The sequence below is a fragment of the Neovison vison genome, chromosome 4 (assembly GCF_020171115.1).
Source record: "Neovison vison isolate M4711 chromosome 4, ASM_NN_V1, whole genome shotgun sequence".
NCBI classification, from domain to species: Eukaryota; Metazoa; Chordata; class Mammalia; order Carnivora; family Mustelidae; genus Neogale; species Neogale vison.
In genome coordinates this window covers 217,048,278-217,070,816 of record NC_058094.1, presented here as the reverse complement: position 1 = coordinate 217,070,816, position 22,539 = coordinate 217,048,278, and the positions used below count along the sequence as shown (strand labels likewise).

The 22,539-nt window shown below is 54.1% G+C and overlaps 1 protein-coding gene across 1 annotated transcript; it reads right to left on the bottom strand.

The window, feature by feature from the left end:
• Positions 1-701: 701 nt before the first annotated feature.
• On the bottom strand, positions 702-14,003 carry CLEC2L (C-type lectin domain family 2 member L). The gene is made up of 5 exons (XM_044244605.1): positions 13,814-14,003; positions 6,573-6,647; positions 4,235-4,401; positions 3,287-3,387; positions 702-1,356 (listed from the first exon to the last, which is right to left on the bottom strand). Exons 1-5 carry the CDS (start codon positions 14,001-14,003, stop codon positions 1,245-1,247), a joined length of 645 nt encoding a protein of 214 aa, XP_044100540.1. The 3' UTR covers positions 702-1,244.
• Between the last annotated feature and the right edge of the window lie 8,536 nt (positions 14,004-22,539).

Below are 22,539 nucleotides of genomic sequence, written 5' to 3'. Positions count from 1 at the left end.
GCCAGCCCGGGGCACTGAGAGGAGGCTGGGGAAGCCTGGGCCGCACTAGGGTGAGCTTTGGGGCTCCAGGTGTGTGTGTGTTGGGGTGGCGGCACTTGGAGCCTCTACAGACCCAGGGGAAATGTCGGACCCCCATTTCCTCCCCAGGCAGATCAAGGAAGATCAGAGGCCCTAGGACCTGCACACGCTCTTATCCTACCACCCCCCTCCATGAACACCATCTTTTCTGCACGGCTAATCCTCCTGCTCACTTCACCCTCCTTCTCCCCTGAGGCAGAATAAACCATCCTTCAAGTGTGTTCTAGAACATTCTGGTGCTTCCCAAGCTGTTGCGTCTGCTCCCTGTGTGCTCCTTGGGGGATAAAGCTGTTGCTCCCCACGCGTGGCGTGGTTTCTGGCACGTGGTAGGTGTGATGTGAATAAATTTGTCATATTGAGTTGCATAGTGATGAAGGACCCAGACGGAGCACATCCCCGAGCCATCTAAGAATAACTCGGCAGCCCCGCCACATTAAGTGGTCCTGAGGCCACAGAATGGGTTTTGGTCCTCGGCTCCCACACGTCATCACCTGCCATGCTAGATCGGGTGCATCTCAGTGGTGGCTCCCCGCAGACAGGCCCCCAGAGATGTGTGCCTCTGCTCCCCACCCCCCCAACCCATGACCCTGGAACAAAGGGCAGCCGATTCCTCTGGATGCCAGTCTTCTCTTTATTCTGTCAGTGACCAACATGACAGCACCACAGACACAGCAGGGGCCTGCCTGAGAACCCCGGGCCAGGCAGAGAGGGTGGATAGAGGGGGCCGGGGAAGCCCGCCTGCTGGCCTCCCCAGATCCCAGGGGAGAAGTGACGGTGTAGACAGAAACTCGGTCTGCGTCAGCGCCCACCCTTCCTCCAAGCACCAGGGCCGCGTGGGGGAGACATGTTCCAGCGCGGGGCCAGGGAGGGACTTGGGGTGACCAAGAGTGGACTCTGAACTTGAGAAGGAACTGTGTGCATGCCTGTGCAGGCGTGTATGCGTGTGCGTGTGTGTGTCTTGGGAATGCCTACACTACTGAGCACGTGGGATTTGACGGCTGAGCCGCAGGACCTGCCTGGGGCCAAGGAGACGAGGAGCCAGGGCTGTGGGACCTGGACCAGGGGCCGGGGGTGGAGGGCACCCTCCACTGCTTCGCTGTGGAGACAAGCTGGGGCCAGGCCGGTCTCGGAGCCCGGCTGGAGGCCCGCCTCTGGCCTGACCCCGCTCACGTGTAGGCCGTCTTGCTGCACACCCAGGGCCGGGTCATCAGACACTCGGTTGACACCAGCCTGGTGGGCTCCACGAAGACACACTCTCCCAGGCCCGAGATGGGAAATCTGCGGCCAGAAGACAAGAGAGCAGGCGCTTACAAGCTGGCACACGTAGCCCGTCTTTGGGTGGCCCTGGAGGCCCTGCGACCTGTCCCTCCCTCTGGATCCACCTTCTAATACCTTTATCCCCTACAGAACTTTCTAATGTGTCCCCCCATAGTCTGCCTGCTCTGTGCACCACGGCTCCAGCCATCCTGGGCATGCCCACAGACCTCTCCTGAACACGCCCTGCGCTTTCCCATCCTGCTTCCGCAGCCTTCCAGTCAGCTCACTCATCCCATGTGTCAGAATCTGGGTCAGGACCACCCTCTGCCCAGCCTCCCTCCCCACAGCAGCTGCCTGCACCATGGGACATGGAGGCCTGTGTCCGTCTGTCCCTGCCTGTCCCCCAGGCGGTCAGCACCCACACAGTGGGCTCCATGCCCCCTCATCTGGGCTCCCCTACAGCACCCAGCGTCCAGCACAGGAAGAGCCCAGCAGAGACGAGCCGAATGAAGCTATCTCACAGGAGCGGACCTGACTCACCCTGGTGTTGGCTGACGTCGTCATCAGTAGATGTGGGGGATGGGGGTTCTTTCTACCTAAAATCATTTCCTTTTGAATTTCAAGATTTCTTCTCAACCTTAGTCACCCTGACATGACATCCCTGCCAGGGCTGGAGCCGGGGTCTCACATGAGGACACCAGAATGACCTCAAGAGGGGGGTGCCAGGCAGGACCACCACAGTGCCAAAGCAACACGCCTAAAGGTCCTCTGGTTGGCAGATGGTGAGCACACTGGGGACCCCAGCCTCCAAGGCTCTCCCAGGTTCAGGGAGCAGGAAGCTTCCAGAAGAAGAGAGAGAGAGGCAGAAAGTGCAAGACTTCTCAGCAGCTCTAAGGATAGATCTGGGATGAAGGAGAAAAGGAAAAGGAAAAAAAGGAAGAAACAATGAGGACAAAGAGGGGGTGCAAACGAAGGGCACAGGAGCCAGAAGGGAAGACGCTGACCGATTGCTCGTCGCCTGAAGGCTAAGCCCTAAGCCTGCCTTGGATGGGAAAGTGCCTGGTCACCAGCTCCCAGCCATGGTGGAGGGCTGGGGGTCTTGGGTGCCTCCCACTTCTCCTGCCTTGGGGACCCTCCTGCATCATCATCCTCAGGTGAGCCGCTGTACCCCGCCCCTCAGCTCCTCAGGGCCTATGCTTCCAGCCTTAGGGGCCAGACTAGAAACTGAGGTTTTTGTTCCCCTGTATGCCCCCCACCGTGCTCCCCTAAGCCTGGACTGCTCCCTCCATACACACAGTCACCACCCCGCCACCCACGTCCCCTGCCACCAGCACTCCACAAATCAGTCCCTGTCATCACACACCGGCCACCCCACCACCGTCTCACGTCCACACCCCTTGGGCACAAGCAATCCCACCACTGCTCAAACCGCCGGCACCCTCAGGTGCGGTTTTCTCTAAGGGAGTGCTCACGGCACCCCGGCGTCAGAGCCCCTTTCTTCCATAGGACTAATGTGTAGGCATCACCGGCTGCCCAGAACAGAGGCTCCATCCCAACCCTCCCCAGCAGGCTGCTGTGGTCGTGGGGCTAAGTTCTGGCCAACGCCAAGGGACATCTGGGGCATGTCTTCCCTCTCCTCTGAGCCACACGGAGCCACACAGAGGAGCCGCTCCCCAGGCGGGGAGCCACAAGATGGAAAGAGCCTGGGCCCCGCAGCAGGAAGCTCTGATGATTACATACAGTGGAGCCGCCAAACCAGGCTGGCCATTAGGGGAGAGGGAGAGAAGTAAAGCCGTCTTCGTTATCATTCTCTCGGTCACACGCTGCTGACCCTGGAGGTTAGAGCTCTAGCTAGCACAAACCCACTGGTTCTCCCTCATGAGGCTGTGTCCGGGGGGCCAGGCTTCCCCTAGCCTAAGATCAGCAGCCAGAAGATGAAGCCTCAGCTCACGTGTCCGGGTCAAACGGGTCGCCGTTGACCCAGTGGAATTCATCCCCGACTCTGCGCAGGCCAATCCAGGGCTCCCTCCGTGTGAACTTGAACATAAATTCCTGTATCAAGGAAAGAGGGGAAACCCGAGTCATCTGTGGTTTCCTAACTGTTCATACATCCCTGGACTCACCTCAGCTGAGAAGACTGGCTCCCGGGATATAAAGACCCTGAAAGGGGGATCCCTCACTGCGTCCTGCAAATAAGGAGCTGGGGTCACCGAGCACCCAGCACTCACGCTGACCCCTCTCCCAGCAGTTGCGAGCATGCCCACTGGACCAGGAAGCCTTGGACAAGGTTTGTCTTCCTAGCTCTGTGGTCCAGCCAACCAGTCAGTGTTCCTGATTGGCAGGAAGCCTGGGATTGCCCACTTAATGGATTATTAAGGGGGACAGATTGCAACATTCATTTGGCTTCTCAGCCTTCTCTGCAGCAGGGAGATACTACTACACTGTGTATCAGAGACAAGCAGAAGTGACTTTGCGATTACCTGCCACTTTGAATTTCCATACCACTGTTACCCTCAAAATCCAAAACAGATCAACAGACTCATTCATTGTGTTTCTTTCGCTTTCCTACTGAGAAAACTCTTTTGGGTGTTCAGCGGGAGCTCATGCCCTGATTTGGAGGTGTAGAAGGTGCCAGTGTGTTCCTCATTCACAAGGGTATTTATAATTGGTGATGCTCACACTTTAGGATACTGAGCTGGGCTCAGCAAGCCAGCCTTGGATTGAAATCGTTGGCCTTCACCGTGGCGGTGGAAACAGGAGCCCCTTGGAGACGTGCTCAGACCCCACGGAGCTCACCAGCACACCCCCATGCTGTGCATGCTCTGGAAACATGTCGCAAGGGATGCCACACCCTAGGAGTGGGGTTGTCCCCAGAGGTCGCCCCCGGCCCAGCGCTCACCAGCTCCTTCTGGCTCTGAATCACAGCCAGCGCAGCCTCGTGGGTGTGGCAGTACTGCCTGCCCGTGTTCCAGTCCCTCGGCTCCTCAGAAAAGAAGTAGCACTTCCTTCCGTAGAGTAGCCAGTCCTCCGGGCAGGGTGCCTCACACTTGATACAGCCCTTGGAAGCTGCAGGGGAGATGGGGGTGAGGGGACGGACTCATATCTGACAGCATGCCTGGCTCCCGCCTCAGGAATCCCACTCGGTGACCCAACGCTCCCTCCACCTGCCAAACGCTGGTGCCCTCCGGGGGTGCCTCGGGCAGCCGTCTCCCCAGGCGAGCCCCTCTCACGGTGCCCGGCGGGGGAGAAGGTTGGTGACCCAATAAACAGGGAAACTGGGGAGATTGGCAGGGGCGTGACCGCCAAGGGGAAGTGCCAGCAGATTCAGCCCTGGGTTAAGAGCTCCTCTCTCTCCCCAGACTCCCTGGGGCAAGTAAGCCCAGAAACACAGATTTAGGAAGGACCTGGAGACCACGTGTACCGCCCTCCACAGTGGGAACCCTCGGCAGGCTCCGAGGGTCTGATCTCATTGGCCACACCCTCATTAGCCAACAGTTCAACCTGGTCCACTACTGAGCTGCTGTCAAGTTCTTTCTCAGGTCTGAGTCCCACCTGCCTCTCTGGGACCCAGCCATTCAGACCTAGGATCGGCCTCTGAGTGACCCAGAGCAAGCCCGGCCCACCTTCACCAGCCTCCCCTCGTCCAGGTTTAAACAGACACCCTCTCTTCCACAGTTTCTTGCAGGGGACACTGTCCACACTCTTCTCCATCCTGCCTGGCTCACTGCGATGTGTCCACATCGGCACCCAAATGCTGCCCCCAGAACAGATTGGAACATGCCAGCTGTGGCCCCAGGCCCAGCAACAGTGACGGCCACACTCCTTCCAGCGGCTGCCGGCTTGCCAGTCTGCAGACCGCTTCCAGGAAAGGAATCGGCGGGTACGTGCAGACGTGCGCTTCCCTGGGCGGGCAGGACACACCCTTCGATTGTTTTCATGGGATCTGTTTCCAAGCCAGCTCTCCGCTGCGTCCAGAACAGGTATCAGTCACCTTTTAAATCTGTCCGAAGGTCTTATTTTTATTTCTTCCACCTTTATCTCATTCACGTTGGCTCATTTGCGTTTTGAAAGATAGATTATAGTCTTGATTTTTTTCCCACCTCTCATATTAAGCACCCTTCATCTGTCACCCTGAGCATCCTTGTATCACCGACAAAACCCATCGGTATCTTTTTGTTTCTGTACAAGTGTTTGATTACAATGTAGACAGGGACAGAGCCAAGAACTGGCCCGTGGTACCCCAGCCACACCGACACCAGCGGAATGATCGACAGTCCAGCCTGACTGCTCAGTGAGCTGCGAGTCCACTGGGAGTCCTGCCCATGGCGTGGGTACATTTCAGCTGCTTTATGAGAATCACAATACACTCTCTCTTCGCATTGCTCTGACCTCCCCAACCTAGCGTGAGGACAAAAGGAAACCCATTTAATTCATCGTGATTATTCTAGATGAATCCAAGCTGGCACTGGTGGTCACCATATTCTTTTCGAAACACTCATAGATCCTCTGATTAATGTGCATGCCCGAAGGGGAGGATTGGGTGGGAGCTAAAGCTGTCACTGGACTTCTCTCCCCTTCTACGGCGCCCACCTCTGGGTGCTTCTCAAAGATTAAAGACAGAGGCACTGAAACCACTTTGCAAACCCTTCGGAATGCACCACACACTTGGACTTGAATCCATAAAAAGCAGCCCAATCTCCCAGTCCTAGAGCCTTGCCTGTCCTTGAAGGGTTCCGTTTCTTTTATTCCTTTCTCCCTTACGGTCCCCCCATGGGGAGCCCCCTACCCGTGACACCTCCTTACTGGGCAGGGGAGGTGGTGTCCCATTCATCCTTTCTTTTTTTGTTTTCTATCCTCTGCATTTAGGGGGCCTAACACACAGCAGGGATCCACGAATGTTCGTTAAATGAATGACCGTGATCTTTACCGGCATTGTCCCCAAACCATCTCCTCCAAGAAGGAGTGCCTGTCTCCCTCACCTCAAGTTGGCTCTGCGTCCTTGCGGCGCGCACGGAATGGCACCGAAGCCACCCAGCCACGCCCCCACATGACTTAGTAAAGGGGACACAGAGAGTTGCCATGTGAACATATTATCTTAGGCTAAACTCTCACCTAGAAACAGCACAATGTTTTCTAGGCTTTGGGCCCCGCGGAATATGTGGTATGTCTAGAACCTTTCTTTACCAAGTGAGACCCGAGTTTGACAGGGTGGGTGCTCTCAGCCCGCACATGCTCACCCAAGATGCTCATCACCACCAGGATGGCGAACAGAAGGACCGCGATGGCCCCCAGCAGGAGACGTGTGGTGGTGTCTGAGGAGAGAAAGAAGCCGTTCAGTGCCCGGCCACCCACCCCACCCCTACACCCCCCTGCCAAGCCCCAGGTCCTGATACCACGGAACCCTGGCCCAGCAAGCTGAGTTTTCCCAAGCCCTCCGCGGGAATCTGCCACTGGCTGAAGCCGGGCTGCCATTCTGGGGGGCAGGTCAGAATCTATGACCCCGCAGCCTAAAACCCTTCCCCCGAGCCTCTGCACCAGCTGCCTTCTGGGCCAAAGAGCTTTCCAGTTCTTGCCTCCTGCTGCTTCTCTACCTGCTCCCGGTTTCACGTTGAAATGACCCGGCCCGTCCTCACAGCCCAAGGGGCTGGGTCCTTGCCCCCAGAGAGCTCTTCTCCTCCACTGCTACCCCTGGAATCCCACCCCCCCCACCTTCCATCCTCTTCACAAAACCTCCCCTGATCCCTTGCCTTCCCCCTTTTTAATTTTTATGTTTTTTTGTTATCACTGAAAATTTTTATTTTCTTTTTAATGAAGAACCCTTTTAGATTTTAGACATCGGCTCTATTTAAGTTTCTCTCTTTTTTTAAAAGATTTTATTTGCTTGAAAGAGAGAGACCAAGTGAGAGAGAGAGACAGACAGAGCACAAGCAGAGGGAGGGGCAGAGGGAGAAGCAGGCTCCTTGCTGAGCCTGGAGCCCCACACAGGGCTCGACCACAGGATCCTGAGATCATGACCTGAGCAGAAGGCAGACGCTTAATGGACTGAGCCACCCAGGTGCCCCTATTTAGGTTTTTCTTATTGTCATAAAATAGAAATAACTTAAAAGATGCCATTTTAATGATTTTTTTAAAGATTTTATTTATTTATTTGACAGAGATCAAATCACAAGTAGGCAGAGAGGCAGGCGGCGGGGAGGGGAGATTCAGGCTCCCCGCTGAGCAGAAAGCCCAATGTGGGGCTCGATCCCAGGAGCCTGGGATCATGACCTGAGCCGAAGGCAGAGGCTTTAACCCACTGAGCCACCCAGCCACCCCTTTTTAAACCACTTTTAAGTGCACAATGAGTGGCATTAATTCCATTCATGATGTTGTGCGACTATCCCCACTGTCTCTTTGCAAAACTTTCTCACCACGCACCCAAACAGAAACTCGGTACTGATTAAGCTTTCACTCCTGGTTCCCATCTCCCCCAGCCCCTGGTTACCTCTAATCTACTTTCTGTCTCTGTGAATTTGCCTATTCTGGAGATTTCATATGAGTGGAATCATACAATATTTGTCCTTTTGTGTCTGAATTATTTCCCTTAATGTTTCCAAGATGCATCCATGTTGTACCGTGTGTCAGAATGACATTCCTTTTTATGGCTGAGTAATATTCCATTATATGACTATATGCATATGTATATACGCATATACGTGTATTTACTGTTGTTGTTTATCCATTCATCTGCTGATTGACACACCGGGGGGACATGAACATCTAGTCCCTAACAATGTTCTTGAAGCAGCGGCCCCCAGAACCTTCTGCTGCGACGGTCTGATTTTGCCTTAGCTCGCCACCACCTTAGAATCTCCCTTTGCCAGCGGCCTCAGCATCCTGCTTCTGATGACGCCGTACTGGAGCTCCTGGGTGGTGCAGGCAGTTGTGCGTCTGACTTGGTTTTGGCTCAGGTCCTGACCTCAGCGTGTAAGACACGGCCCCACCTCGGGCTCCACACAGTCTGCCTGGGACTCTCCCTGCCCCACTGCCCCTAAAGTCAATAAATAAATCTCTTTCAAAAACGATGCCATATTTTCTCTTATCTCTTTGAGGATATTACTGATGGTTTTTTGGAGGGGGAGGAGAGAAAAGGTGGGCAGAAAGCCTATCTCTCCCTGCGTAGTCTCTTTTTCCCTCTAAATTGTTTTGTTTTGTTTTTTTCTCTTCATTTGTTTTGGGCTCTAGTTTCCATGTCGTCGAGTTTCCTCAGATGTCTGGAGATGCTTGGTGATGTGCTCCTGGTTAAGGCAAGAGGAAGGAGTCCATTGGCGTCTCCGAGACCGGGGAGGGGCTCATCGGCTGTGGGGTCTCAGGAGAGTGACCAGGCGGGGCTGGTCCTCAAGGTGCTGGGAGTGCTAACCTTCTGGGGGTTTTCTTCTTGGGTGGGCCAGGGTTCCTGGAGAAGACTCTTCTGTTTCCCTCCTGAAGAGTGTGGGCTTAACCAAGAGAGGCTGAGAGGTCATCCTAAGCATTCATTATGTAAATGTCCCCTTAATTTTTTGTCCCCAAATGTCCTGTCCTCTAGAGACCCTCTCTCAAGTTTAGCTCCAGGCCCCCTCCAGGACTGGGAAGAGAACCTGGCAACTGAACCCCTTCCAAAATGTTCAACCAGCCCTCCTGTTCCAGCCCCCTCTTCACTCACTACCATGATGACTGGTGCCGCCCATCTCCATACTTCGGGGGCCCCTGCATGTGACTCAGGTTGCTCCTTTGCTTTCTGAGCCTTCTCAGGTCAGTGGAAGCAGTTGCTACTCATCCTTGATGCCTAACTCCCAACTGGATTGCTATTGTCTTGTCTCTTCTTGTTGTCCTTACAGCCTTGTAAAAATCCCTTTACTGTCGTATCAGCGGCCTTCCGGAAGGAAAGAGGAAAAATGTGCTGAGAATCTGCATATGCTTCTCTGACACCACCAGAACCCAAGAGCTCTTCATTCTTTCCTGGGGACGACTGCTCTGGACACAGCACCGGGGACAGAAAAAGGACACTCGAGGAAGTCCCGACTCGTTGCTCACTGCTGCCCTCGCAGAAGATGGCTGTGGGGCCGGACAATCCAAAACAAGGTCGTATTCGTTTCCTAGCGTTGTGGTAACAAACCCCACAAACTAGATGACTTACAACACCGGAAATTTCTTGTCTCCCACTTCTGGAGGCCCCAAGTCTCCAGTCAAGGCGCCAGCAGGGCCGCAGTCCCTCCAAAGACGAAGGAAGTCCTTGCTCGCTTCTTCCCGGCTTCTGAGGGTTTGCTGGCGACCTTCCTCATCCCTGTTTGCGGTCCCCTCATTCCAGGCTCCGCCTTCTTCATCCCACAACCTTCTCCCTGGGTGTTTCTGTCTTTATCTGACTGTCATCTTATAAGGACACTAGTCCTAGGGGATTAGGAGCATACCCACTCCAACATGAGCCTGTCTTCACTGGTCACAGCTGCAGTGACCATATTCGCAAATAAGGTCCCATTCTCAGGAGCTGGTGGTTCAGCTTCTTCAACACAGCTCTTTGGGAGAGCGGGGGGAGATACTGTTCAAGCTAGAAGATGTGTCTAACTCAATTATCATTCCTTCTAGGCAATGGTCCACAATAGTCGGACTTGGAGGACGCAGTAGCTTGTGTTTATAAAGGTAGGCGATTTAAGCGTCATGTCAGCAGTGCCCACTGAGAATCTGGCTCCCAACCCAGACAGATGACCCCTCACCCTCACATCCAGGGCCCAGAAGAGACTCACCGCTGACCTCTCTCAGTTATCAGAGCCACAGTCTGGTGAGCATAGTCGTGACTCTTTGAAACTATCAAATGTAGAGTTTGGTAATTTTTAAATTTTTAAAAGACTTTGCTAAATGCATGTGTGTGGTTTTGATCAGGAAGTTGTGGGTTGATGCCTAATCAAGAAACTTTCAACATTAAAAATTCAGAATCGGTGAGCCCAGGAAAATCTATAGCCTGGCGATATGCAGAATCACTCTGTCCCCTGCCATACCCGCCCCCTCCAGGCCACTCTTCTCCACCCCACCCCCGATACCAGAAATATCCCCATCTCCAGTCACCCCAGTCTTTCTAGAACCCAGGCAGAAGCGCTGGGTCATCTTTCCCAGCCCCTCCCCCTCGGCTGGGGGGCAGGTAGAAGGAAAAGTGAACAGCCACCAGGAGAGAAGTCTTGGTCAGGAGAACTTCTGTTTGGTTTTCTATTTATAGAGCTAATTGTTCACCTAAGAAAAGTAAGGAGTCCTGAGCTCTAATCCCGGTTTAAATTGAAGAAGTTCTCCATTTCACTTAACCCATGAGGAAGGAAAAAATGTCCAGGCTGGAGATGGCAGGGGAGCACGGGCCCGAGAGCTACACATGTCCCAAACACACTTCAGTTTTGTCCAACGAGCCTCACAAAGCCCAGAATCCTTGGTCCACGTGGGATGAAACAAGAACTCTCAGGGCAGGGGGCCTTTGTGGCGGACACACCTTAGCAACGAACCTGTGTCCTTGGGCAAGACACTTGGCCCCTCCGAGTCTGTTTCCTCACCTGCAGAACACTCACCAGCCCCAGCAGGGTATGTGTGAGGATTAAATGGGACAGCATCGTGAACGCCCCCAGCCCGGGCTCCGGCACGCAACACGTGCTTCTGCGATGTCAGCTGCTTGGAAATAAAGGAGCTCAGTGCCCCTTAATGTTTAGCTTGGTCAAGTCCAAAAATCTCCCACTTGTCTCAAGACAGGTACTTGGCTAAGCAAGGGCCACACAGCCATTTGTTCCCAGACCCGCAGACTCGTCACCCCAACCCGGGTGTTTCTCAGTGTCAGCCGACCGGGCTCATTACACGGACTTCAGACTGGAGTGGGGAAGCCGACTCAAGGTAGGTAGACCAGAAGTCCAAGTGTTTCACCTGAGCTCCCTCATCACAGGCACAGAGAGCTGGCGAGAGGGGTCACCTGCACAGCCTACCCCTCTGTGTGGTCCTGAGAGCCAGAAATCATTAACGAGTTTGGTACATAAGGAAACTGAGGCTCAAATGAGTTTGAAAAGCTGCTAGCCCATGGTGGTGGAAGGTGGGTTTACCCAACTCCAGACTTTGTGTTCTTTGTGCCTCACCAACCTACCTCGGTCCAAGCCCTATGATTTCTGTCCACAGGGTGACACCCTGGAGAGACCAGTCCCGGTCCCTGAGCTTCCCTCTTCTGGCAGGAGATGGGAGGGTCAAGGGAACACCCAGCAGACCCTCAGAGCACCAGTGGAGGAGAACACCCTGGACTCGGACCCCAGATGCTAAAACTACTGTAGAAAAAGTCCATGGCTGGGGAGCGCGGGGGTGTGGCATGCCGGGTGGCTCAGTCAGTTGAGCTACCGACTCTTGATCCCAGCTCAGGTCTTGATCTCAGGGTGGTGAGTTCAAGCCCCATGTTGGGCTCTGAGCTGGGCACGGACCCTACTTTAAAAAAAAAAAAAAAAAAAGTAAATAAACGTCCATAAGCTTCAGATGCTGAGCCCTCGAGGACCACAGGCATCAAGGGTGGGCAGCTGCTGGGAACCCATGGGGAGAACCAGAGATGGCAGGAGACACAGAGCCAGACCTGGTAAAGAGCCTCACCAGGACAGGCAAGACAAGGCTGGAAGGTTGGACACAAGTAGGCACGAAGCACGGAGCAGCTAGGTTCTGCTGGGGTGAAGGAGCCAGTCATCGGGCCATTTTCCTGCCTTCTTCAGCCTAACTGCAGGTGGTTGGCCCAGCGCCGGTGAGGAGCAGGAAGCAGAATGGGTCAAAGTCGGGGCAGGAGGTAAAATAGGAACCAGCAAGCCAGAGAGGCATTGAAAGAGGCCACATCCCCCCTGAAGTGGTCCTAACCGTCAGGAGGCTGGCGTTAGGTTAGGGCAGACCCTGCAGGAGCGCTCAAAAGTGAATGAAGACATACCGGCAAAAGGTGTGAGCAACATCAAGAAATAACTTAGGCGGGAGGGAAGCAAGGATCACAGGCAAATCCAACAATGCCCGGCAGAGAGAGGGGTTTGTCCACCTTTATTCAGCTCAACTCTTCCCAGCCTGCAACGGCTCTTCTACTCCGTGATCCAACATCTCTGCTTCCTTTGTCCCGGACCACCCATCCAGGCGTGGGACTGCCCCTCCCTCCAGAGTCAGCGCAGAGTTCGTCCACACCCTTGGCCCTCTAGCCTCTGGGTCGACAGCTGGCATTCCTGTGCCCACCTCTCCCTCCGCGACAAGGCACCTGCGCTGGCAAGTAATGGCTAGGCCTCGCCCACCTCTCCCACCTCGACCACCCCCACCCCCAACCACCACCCCACCTTCCTCACCGACCTGGCCACTCTTCCAAGGGCAAATCCACTGGCTCACTCTAGGCTTAAAACTTCTCAACACCGCCTGCCGAACAAAGTCCAAACTCTTTGGCAAGGTCTGGGTGGCCATCCGCAGTCTGAGCCCTCCAGATGCATCTCCTCCCACCCCTCCCCCCATCCTAGTACTCCAGAGTTCGGTCTGACACAAGGGACAGGCTAGTCCCGGCCCCCTGGTCCCTGAATGTGTCAGTCCATGAGCCTAGCGCACCCTGTCTTCTCTCCACACCTACGAGATCACCTACTCCAGGAAGCCTTCCTGTTCTAAGACTCTGTTCCTGTGGGTTGGGTGACCCCAGCTCTGGGCTTCCCTGATTAATACTGCCCAGATCCTCAGCCTTTGCACTGGGGCTGTCAGGAGGACCCAGAAGGCCAGCGCTCTCCCAGGCCAGCTGCAGCATGTCCCACACCACACACCACCAGGGGCCACAAAGTTTTCCAGAAGAACTCATGAACTTGAAATCTATTTTCCACTTGGTTACTGCTCCCTGTACTAGTGTACTGTACTAGTGACTGTACTGTACTAGTGACCCCCTAGCCAGAGGCCACTCCCTGAGCCCATCTGTCTGGAAGGGGTATGTGGCACTCATGACCTTGCAAGGAAGAGCCTAAGGCATGTTCTTGACATCTCCCCTCCCTATGTGTCCCCATCACCACCAGCACCCTCCCCCCACCCAACTTCCCACGGGGCATGGGCACCATCTCTGAGCTTAGAGCTTCTGTCGCTTTGCCCAAACCTTTCCACTACTACAGATTTCAGCTGCCCTCTCAACATGCCCATGGGATGAGAGCCGCTCAGTAGCTGACCCCCCACCTTAGTTCTGGAGGAGATTGGGGCTCAGAGCATGAAACCTGCTCCCAAGGTCAAAGATAAGTTAGCTGTCCAGGTAGGGTCAAGGTTGTAACCATAGGTGGTCCCTAGCTACATCCCCCACTCCCTCCACCATGTGGCATCTGAGGGCCCTGAAGTCAATCCCCCGGGCGCTCCGCCCTCGCCTCCGGGAGCTTGGCCAAGGTGACTCTGACCCGCCTCCCAGGTCCCCAGGTACCCTGGTCCCCGGGCCGAGGGGCGGGGGTGGGGGGGTGATGGAGGGTCGCTCGGCTCTTACCCTCCAAGGCCGCCTTCCAGCTGGTGCTGCCCTCATAACCCGACCCGGATCGCCGCAGCAGCGCCTCGGGACCTCGGCCCTCCACTTCGGCAGGCGAGCGCGGCCTGGGCGCGGCGGGGGCGGGCGCGGGGCGGGCGGCTGGGGGCGGCGGCGGCCGGGTCCGCGCGGGGGGCTCGCGGGCCGGCTCCATGCCCCGCGCTCCGCCGCGCCGCGCCCGCGCTCCTGCGCCGGGGTGCGGGGCCCAGCCCGACACGCACTCGGCGCTCCACGCGCCCTGCGGGCCCCCCAGGCCGGCCTCGGGTGGACGAGGGCCGCGGCTCGCGCAGGCCGGGGCTGACCGCGGTTCCCCGCGCCGGACGCCCTGTGCCCGGTCGCTGTCGCCTCCGCCGGCCGTGCGCGCCGCGCCTGCCCTCGGCGAGCCGCAGCTTCCGCGCAGAGCCGGGCCACGGGGAGGAGCGGGTGGAGGCGCGCGGTAGCGGGGGTGGCGGGGTGGCGCGGGGAGGGAGGGAGGGGTGCGGGTGGGGGACGGGGAGGGAGGAGGCGCCGAGAGCAGGGACAGCCCCAAAGCCACGGCCCCGCCGGCCACCCGCGCCCTCGGCGGGATGCCAGATGCTGCAGAGAGAGGAGCGCGGATCCTGGAGCCGGGAGCTAAGCCGGCTGCCCCTCCCAGCCTCCGGCCTGTCCTCTGTAAAATGGAAATAAAGTTGACAGAGATGGTGCAGCGAGACTTCAGGAAAATGAGGGGCTTTCCTCTGGCGTCCTGGAGCTGGAGCAGAGGGGTGGGGCTGTCACTTGGCCCAGACCCTTGACCCAGGAGACAAAGGAGAGAGCAAGGGTCTGATGGGGACAGGTGGGGCAACATTTCAGGTTGGAGAGCATCCGTTAAGCGCCAAGGACTCTTACAGACATGAGCTGACCACCTCCCCGGTTTAGGTTGAAAATTGGAAGTCAAGGGCATTTCTGAAGGCTGCATCGGGCAGGTGTGTGGATGGTGGGTTTTCTCACTCCCAGGCCCGGGCTTCCTCAATAACCTTCACTCCACCTGTTCTCCCTCCCTGACTGACCCACAGTCACCTGAGGCCCTCCCCCTGAATGTTCCCTCTCCCATCCCAATCCCACATCTGTTTCCTCATCCTCAACTCCTGTTTTTCCATTGGAATGAGAGCTTAATCTGTGTACAAGCTGTAGGTTTCTTGGTTTATTCCGTTGGATTGGGCTTGAGAAACCAAATTGCCTTCCCACCACACTGGTGCACGCCCACAAGTCCGCAAAATCACCTAAGATCTGCAGCCAGGATGCCCATCACTGTGGGACACCAGGGAGGTCCTAGGTCTTGGCAGAAATAGGGCTAGGAACAGATTATTTATAATCATTTCACTTTACATAAGTGAATAAAGTGAAAAATTGTAAAACCACACAAAAAGAAGAAAAACTAAATACTGGTAGCTGAACATATTTTGTTGCATGGTTGTATTTTGGCATAGTCTCCTTCACAGAGTTTATTCTTGGCTGTCAACAATCAAATTCTCATTGCCAAGTCCATGTGAGTATTGCTGTACGATTCACTGCTACTCCGCTCAAGCCACGGGGTCTTCAAGGTCCTTCTTCTTTGGGTTCAGGAAGGCAGCGGGACCCGGTTGGGAGGCAGGTATCTTTCTACTGAAGAAATGTTTCTCTGCTGGGGCAGAGCCTCCCTTCTGTCAAGTGTTTCTCTCTGGCCCATGGCTCGTCTTGCTGGAACAAGTCTTCCCAGCAGGAAAAGGACCACTCTTCTGTCCTGCCCTCCTTTTTAACCAACAGGTTCCCAGTGATGCCTTTGATACAGCCTCTTCCATCAGCCCCTTCTCAGGCCAGGTGATAATTTCGAATCTTTTTCATCCTCAGCCTCACCCTAAAATCCAGCCCATATCTGTGACCCCCGAGTGGAGCACACAAATAGAATGTTCGGAGTGGGAAATAGTGGGGATCATCAAAAGACTTTGGGCAAGAGATTTTCCAATCCCAGAGCCGAATGTGAGACACACCGCCAATGATACTACGGCCCAGGAAATGAGCCCGCCCTTGGTTAGCTCCCCAGACTGTGTACATCAAAAGATGATCGTGGTGAATAAATCTCTGAAGCAGCAAAGATTTTGGCACAGCCCAGGGTTTCCCTAAGCTACTCCAAAGATTGTCCTCAGGAAGGATGAGAATCCATGAGAATTAAAGGATGTGACCACAGCAATAAGGGTGGGCAAGGCGGTAGCTGGTGAATCCCCACATCATCTTTTCTGCATCCGGGGGCCGAGGCACAGTCTGCTTCTCATTTGTGCAGCAGGGCTTGGAGATGGCTGGGAAGGGAGAGGGAGGGGGTTAGCTCACACCAGCCACTGCGAGTCACATGCCAGTGTCTCTGATAACACAATTCCCTTGGGATTTGGGGGCGCTTCTAAGGCAGTGGAATGGTCACAAAACCATCTACTGCTCAAGTCAGTCCTATCTCTGTCTCTTACTGACTTCTCTTTCCTTAACAGTTTGAATAAAGTCCATGCCATGGCTGGCATTGCCCTAACGAGGGCCATGTGTCCATCACTGACTCAATCATTACGGTAAGGTCCAGGCCATATGTCCAAGCCAGAGATGGGGTCAGAACCATCCCCATCCAAGTCACGGGACTGACAGGGAGGAAGAGATGATTCCCCAAAGGAAAGGTAGGCTGATATTCCTGGAAGGAAGAGGAGAGCCTGCTGGCAAGAAAAACAAAAAATTATATACTGTATATTTAGAATAGTATACAGCTGTTTAAAAAGAATAAGGTCAGTCAGCATATGCTGATTGGGAACAATCTTTCAAGATAAAAAGTTAGAAGAAAGCAGCATGCAGGAGAGTGTGTATAATGTATAACTCATTTGTGTCTACCAAGATGTGTGTGAGTGTGTGCTTGTGTGAACATTTTTGCAAGAATACACGAGAAACAGTGAACGGGTGTTTATCTCTGTACAGTGGCACTGGGGTGTGGATGGTGGAAAGAAGTCTCTGTTTATTTGTTTTCTGTCCTTCTGAAAGCTTAATTGAGTACCTGAACATTTTCATTAAACACCCACCAACAAGGTTCCACCTTTAAGTTGCGTTCAGTGCATCCGTGTTAGAATTTTTGCCTCATGGGATGATCGCTGCGTGCGTGTAATCTGTGACCTGGCTGAGGTTTTGATTGAGAGGCAATTGCCTGGGCTAGCCCAGTCTGGGCAAAGCAAAGCTCACTTCCATGTGCCTTGGTCAGGAGCAGAGGCTGCTAAGACCTTCAGAAGGAGAGGGAAGCAGAGGGCTTGGCTCTGAGAACGCAAGTCGGGGGACTTTACCCCTTTTTGGAAACAGAGGGGACCTAGATTTGGGATGCAAAGGGTCTTTGGAGGGATTTCAGGGCAGCTGCAAGCCCACCGGGGCCCTTTTTTGGCACCCTGGTCCCAAGGAGTTTGCTTAGGCCATTAACACCACTTATCAGTATAGGGCGATTACTGTTTATATATAGTTAATGCGTAGTGGGCATATTCTGCAAATCACCAAGATGTGTCAGATCAACTCCACGGTGTTGTTTTTGAGTCCAGGGACAGTGGGCTCTCCTCTGTTCTGACTCCATCAGGTGCCACTCAGGTACTCAGGCTACCTGCTCACAACTTTACAAAATGGGGAGACAACCTTGATTCGCCATCCAGGAACTGCCAGCCGTATTCACGGACACCCATTTTCCCCATGATACATGAAAATCAAATCAACAGGAATAAAAAATTCCTCCTTAAATTCATTCAACATTTATTGAGCCATAGAGCGCCTAGGTGGCTCATTCAGTCAGTGAAGCATCTGCCTTTAGTTCAGGTCATGAACCTCCATACTTTATGGAATTCTATGTTGCTGTTAAAAAAGAATGCAATAGGGGCACCTGGGTGGCTCAGTGGGTTAAAGCCTCTGCCTTTGGCCAGGGTTGTGATCCCAGGATCCTGGGATCAAGCCCCCGTGTTGAGCTTCCTGCTCAGTGGGGTTTAAAAAAACAATTATTGACCATCAGTGACCTGCTGGGTGCTGCGTGGGGGCTGGGAATACAGAAGTTGATGGTGTGTCCAGTCCTGGCCCTCAGAACTTCCTGATGAGGGCCCCACCAGCAGGTAGAAGCTGACCTTTTGGTGGTCTCTATTTCTTTTTAGAGAGACTCAGGTCTCTCCTGAGTGAGAGGCCACCAGGTCTCATTCACCACGAGGCTGAGTGCCCCGGATACCAGCTCTGAGAGTGACAAGGCAACTATGTTTAGTATTGCCTGACGGAACCAAAGTCTGCAGTCCAGAAAAGCTGGTCTTGGCCAAAAGATGGGCTTTTGGATGAGAATGATGTCTTCAATAATGATCCTGCCAAAACCACTGCCTCATGCATTAGCCCGCTCCCTAGAGGGTAATAGGAACCAGCAAGTGACAGAAAACTCAACCAGTACAGCTGGGGAAAAAAACCAAATCCAATTTTGTATTTTTTTCCTACAAGGACAAAAATAAACACTTTTTCTATTGTAAAATTAATAAATAGGATGTTTTCATGCAAACAATGTATACATTTTAAAAATGACTTTTTTCTTTAGACTTTGGTATACAGTATGTACTCCTAAGTACTTCTTAATACATGTAAAATAAATACTTATAATTTTTTTTACAAAAGTAGAGTTAATATATTCTGCAGCTTGCTTCTTCTGTCATTTCATATAGCTCTATTGCATTCCTTTTTTTTTTTTAATTTTATTTATTTATTTCTTAGAGCTCACAAGTAGGCAGAGAGACAGGCAGAGAGAGGAGGAAGCAGGCTCCCCACAGAGCAGAGAGCCCAATGTGGGGCTCGATCCCAGGACCCGGGGATCACAACCCTAGCCAAAGGCAGAGGCTTTAACCCACTGAGCCACCCAGGTGCCCCTATTGCATTCTTTTTTAACAGCAACATAGAATTCCATTAAGTATGGAGGTATCAAAATTATTATTACTTCATTATTTGCCTATTGGTGGACACTGAAATTGTTTCTAATTCTTTAATAGTACAAACAACACTGCAATGAACATTCTAGTACATACAATCTTGTGCCCTTGTAGGAGTGTTTCTGTGCAAGAAGTTTCTAGAAGTGGAATCAGTGGGTCAAAACTTCTCTGAGATGGTTCAACTTGATTTTGAGGTGAAGAACACTGTGTAAGCGGACAGTCTGCAGATCAGAGCGTTACAAAATAATAGACAGGATTGATAATTCAGAGTAACCTGTAAAGTTTGTCCAAGGGTGTGCTTTGTGGAGTTGGGTCCGCCTGGTCGGAAATATTCCGATTGGTTTCCTCGTTAGGACAGGAAATGAGCGGAGCCGGATTCCTGAGTCGGTGTGTCCCCCTGGCATGAACGTGAGAGAAGTTTTGATGTCAGCATCAGGATTAGTCATGAACTGAACACATCAGTGGATGCCACGTGAGTTTGGGTCACACAGAGCCAGAGACACTTGGAAGCACCAGCCCTCAAGGGGGGAGTGTAGTTCTGAAGAGAGAACAGCGCTTCCAAGAGGCCTTTGGATGTCAGCACCTGTGCTCACCCATGGGCACTGATCTCTCGGCCACTTTAGGCAATGAGCTGGGGTGGTCAGTTTCTAGCTGATTCTTAAACTCACCCAGAAATATCTGCGGTCGAAACCTCTTCTTAAATAAAATTAATACAACATACCACTATAAGACTCTGGGTGAGTCTTAGTGAGTCTGAGTATGGTCTTAGTGTTTTCCTCTTGTGAGTGAGGTCCACGGTCAGCAGGCGTGTGCGGGTGAAATTTCGGACAATGGTGTAGAACATTCCCCTAACCTAGTGAGCAGAGCCTGGCCGCCAGTTCTCACTGCACTTTTGCTGTTGTCCCAACATCACTGAATAGTCAGCAATGTTCCAGAAGTGATAGGAGGTAACACAACTGTTTGGAAGAGGGTCCTGAGATAAGAAATAAAACAGCAGACAAGGAAAATGTGGTTCTGAAATGAGAATAAGCACAGGAAAAGCACTGGGCTGAGACTTTTTTTTTTTTTTTTTTAAAGGAACAACACAGGAACCAAATAAACATCCCCATAGTCCAGGGTTTTTCAACTTCCAAACTGTTGACTTTTTGGTCTGGAAGATTCTTGTCAGGCGGTGGCTTTGGAGGGTTGGGTCCTGCGCACTTTCTATCCACTAGATGTCACAAGCAACCCCAAACAGTTGTGACCATCATTAATGTCTCTTGAACTATTGTCATTTTTGAACTCTTGGAGATTCAAGAAGCTCTTGAGCAGTATCTCTCTGGAAGACAAGCAGCCGCTGTGGACTCTGTCCCTGACCGCAGGAACCACTTCGGACTCTTGTTATTACTTGGTATTTTCCCTCAACCTGCCCTGGGGCCTGAATTCAGTTACCACGGGCCAGACGGAGTAGCCAGTATGGAAGGGGAGCGGCCTCGGAGGACCAGAAGCCCCACAAACAAGAACCCCAGAACTTGGTTTCTGGAGCAGCAGCGTGTGGTTGCAGGGAACCCTTCCAGAGAACTGCAGACTCTAGCGCGGTCGTACCCAGAGCGAGATTGAGGGAGAAACCCCAGGTGAGCGCCGGTGTGGAGAATCACAGGAAACTTCCTGCGTCGTGCAAGTATTTACTGAGCACCTGCTCCGGCGGTGTAAGCTGGAGTGTGCGTGGGGGCGGGAGTGGGGACGGACAGTAAACTTATAAAGGTGGGGAGCCACTCTGGTGCTTCCAGGAGACTGTTCTTGCGGTCGAGTCTTGCAGTTCATGCACAGCTCCCGCCTTGGGGGTGGCCTTGAGCCCGGGGTCTGTGCCTCAGGGGCCCTGCTCGGCCGGGACCTGCTCTCTATTCCTCTCAGGGCTCGCGTCCTGCCCGGACTTAGCGCTTCATCTAAAATCCGACTACCACCGGGGTAGCGCTGCGCAGGGGCAGGGGCGGAGCACACAGGAGAGCCCGGGGGCGGAGCTGCGCTCCAGAGCCACGCCTCCGAGGGCGGGGCCCCAGACCGCGCCGGCGCCCTCCCCAGCCGCCTGGCGCCTGCTCAGTCCCAGCCGCGGACCCCGCCGCCGGGGAGGCGTCCGGCTTACCCCTTTCCGCCACAGGCAACCCGGCCGGGAACGCGGAGCAGCGACCTCCCGCGTTCCCTTTACACAGGGTCGCCCTCTAGTGACAGCAGGGTATACTGCTGCGTTCAGACGGGAAACCCGCCGACGTTCCAAGTTTGGAACATTCTGGTTAGTGCGGGAACACTTCGGGGTGGGGACTGGACCCACTCCCAGGCCCTGTGTGGGGAGGCAGACTGGGGCCCTTCGCCTGTCTGCACCCCGCAGCCGGGGCCCGAACGCAGAGGAAGGGCGGGGCCTGGGCCACATCTGAGGAAGGCCCCGTGTGAACAGTGCCCTGGTCTTCAAAAGAAGGGGCCCGCGGCGTCCGGGAGCTTTGCTCCGAGAGCCCACACTTGGCAGACGGCCTGTGTGCAAGTAGGTCTGGCTTAGGAAAGCCCACCCTCTGTCGGAGCGGGGAAAGGTGTTCAGGGGGACGGGAGGGGGGGACGGGAGGCGGCTCCACTAGCTGCGCTAGCTGCACCAGCTCGCAACAGGCCTGCCCTCCCAGAGTGCCGCCTCCAGAGGACAGGGCAGCGGAGGGCAAAACTAGGTTCCTGAAACGGCCTCCCGGCGAGCACCTCCCCCTCCCCCCACTTGCCCTGGTTGCCCCACAGACCCAAGGAACCAGCGCGCTCTGCAGCACAGGTGGGGACGAGACTCCAGTCGCCTATTTGTAGTCACCCCGAAACTTCACTAAGGGTTTTCTTGCATCCCTCCAGGTTGGCTTCGTGGAGGGAAAGGCTTACCGGACAGTACGGGCTCTGAACTCAGGTTGGGGAGCTCGCTACTGGAAAATCCGTACCCTCAAGACAAGTGATGGTGGGAAAAGAAAGGTGGTTTTATTCGGTGAGTCAGCAGCTGGGAAGCTGGTGGACTGATGTCTCAAAGACGATCTTCTCCGTCCAAGCAAAGCCAGAGGGTTGTGGACAGAAAGAGGGGAGGGGAGAGAAGGGGGCTGCATGTGGAAAACTAGGTGTGCAGGGATGTAGTCCTGTTGTTGGCATGATCTGGAACAGGCCTGTCCGCATCTGCGGCAGCTGACCTGACCGTCTGGAAAGCCTGGTCCTTCATCCCCAAGGCCAGTGGTTTGCAAATCTCCAAGAAAGTTAGTCCTACTGCAGACCAAGGGACTTAGGTCAGCAAGCAAGGAGGGCATACGCTTGAAGGAAGGTAATCCTTCAGACCGGTTGGCCGGCTGTTACAAAAGCACCCGCCCCCTTTAAGGGACTAGCTTCTCTCTGCAAGCACTGTACTCCCAAAGGCGGATGCCCTCCCTCCCTGCAAGATCTTATATTGGGAGGGAAAGAAAGTTCTCAGTAGGCACCACTCAATGAGCCCTGCAGATTGGCTTGGTCGGCCTGCTGGGGTTCTTTCGCTTTCGAATATGGGGCATTTAGCACCTCTTAGCCACAGTGTTGGACCTTCGCTGCCGTTCTTGGGCAACAGGACAGATTCCCACCCATATGTGATCAGTGACTTAATAGAAGCAGATGCAAACCACGAACAGAGAGAGCAAGCATAGCTGCCATGTATGTTTGTGCAAATTGCTCACTGCACAAAGGCACCTGGTGGTGGTAGAGGGGTGGGCACTGGGCACTGGG

Excerpts from the sequence above, each read along its gene's own strand:
- CLEC2L (XM_044244605.1), bottom strand. The coding sequence starts at position 14,003 with ATGGAGCCGGCCCGCGAGCCCCCCGCGCGGACCCGGCCGCCGCCGCCC. Across the intron at positions 3,388-4,234 it reads TTCAGAGCCAGAAGGAGCTG|GAATTTATGTTCAAGTTCAC; the intron begins GTGAGCGCTGGG and ends TCCTTGATACAG. Across the intron at positions 1,357-3,286 it reads GACCCGTTTGACCCGGACAC|ATTTCCCATCTCGGGCCTGG; the intron begins GTGAGCTGAGGC and ends TTCTGGCCGCAG.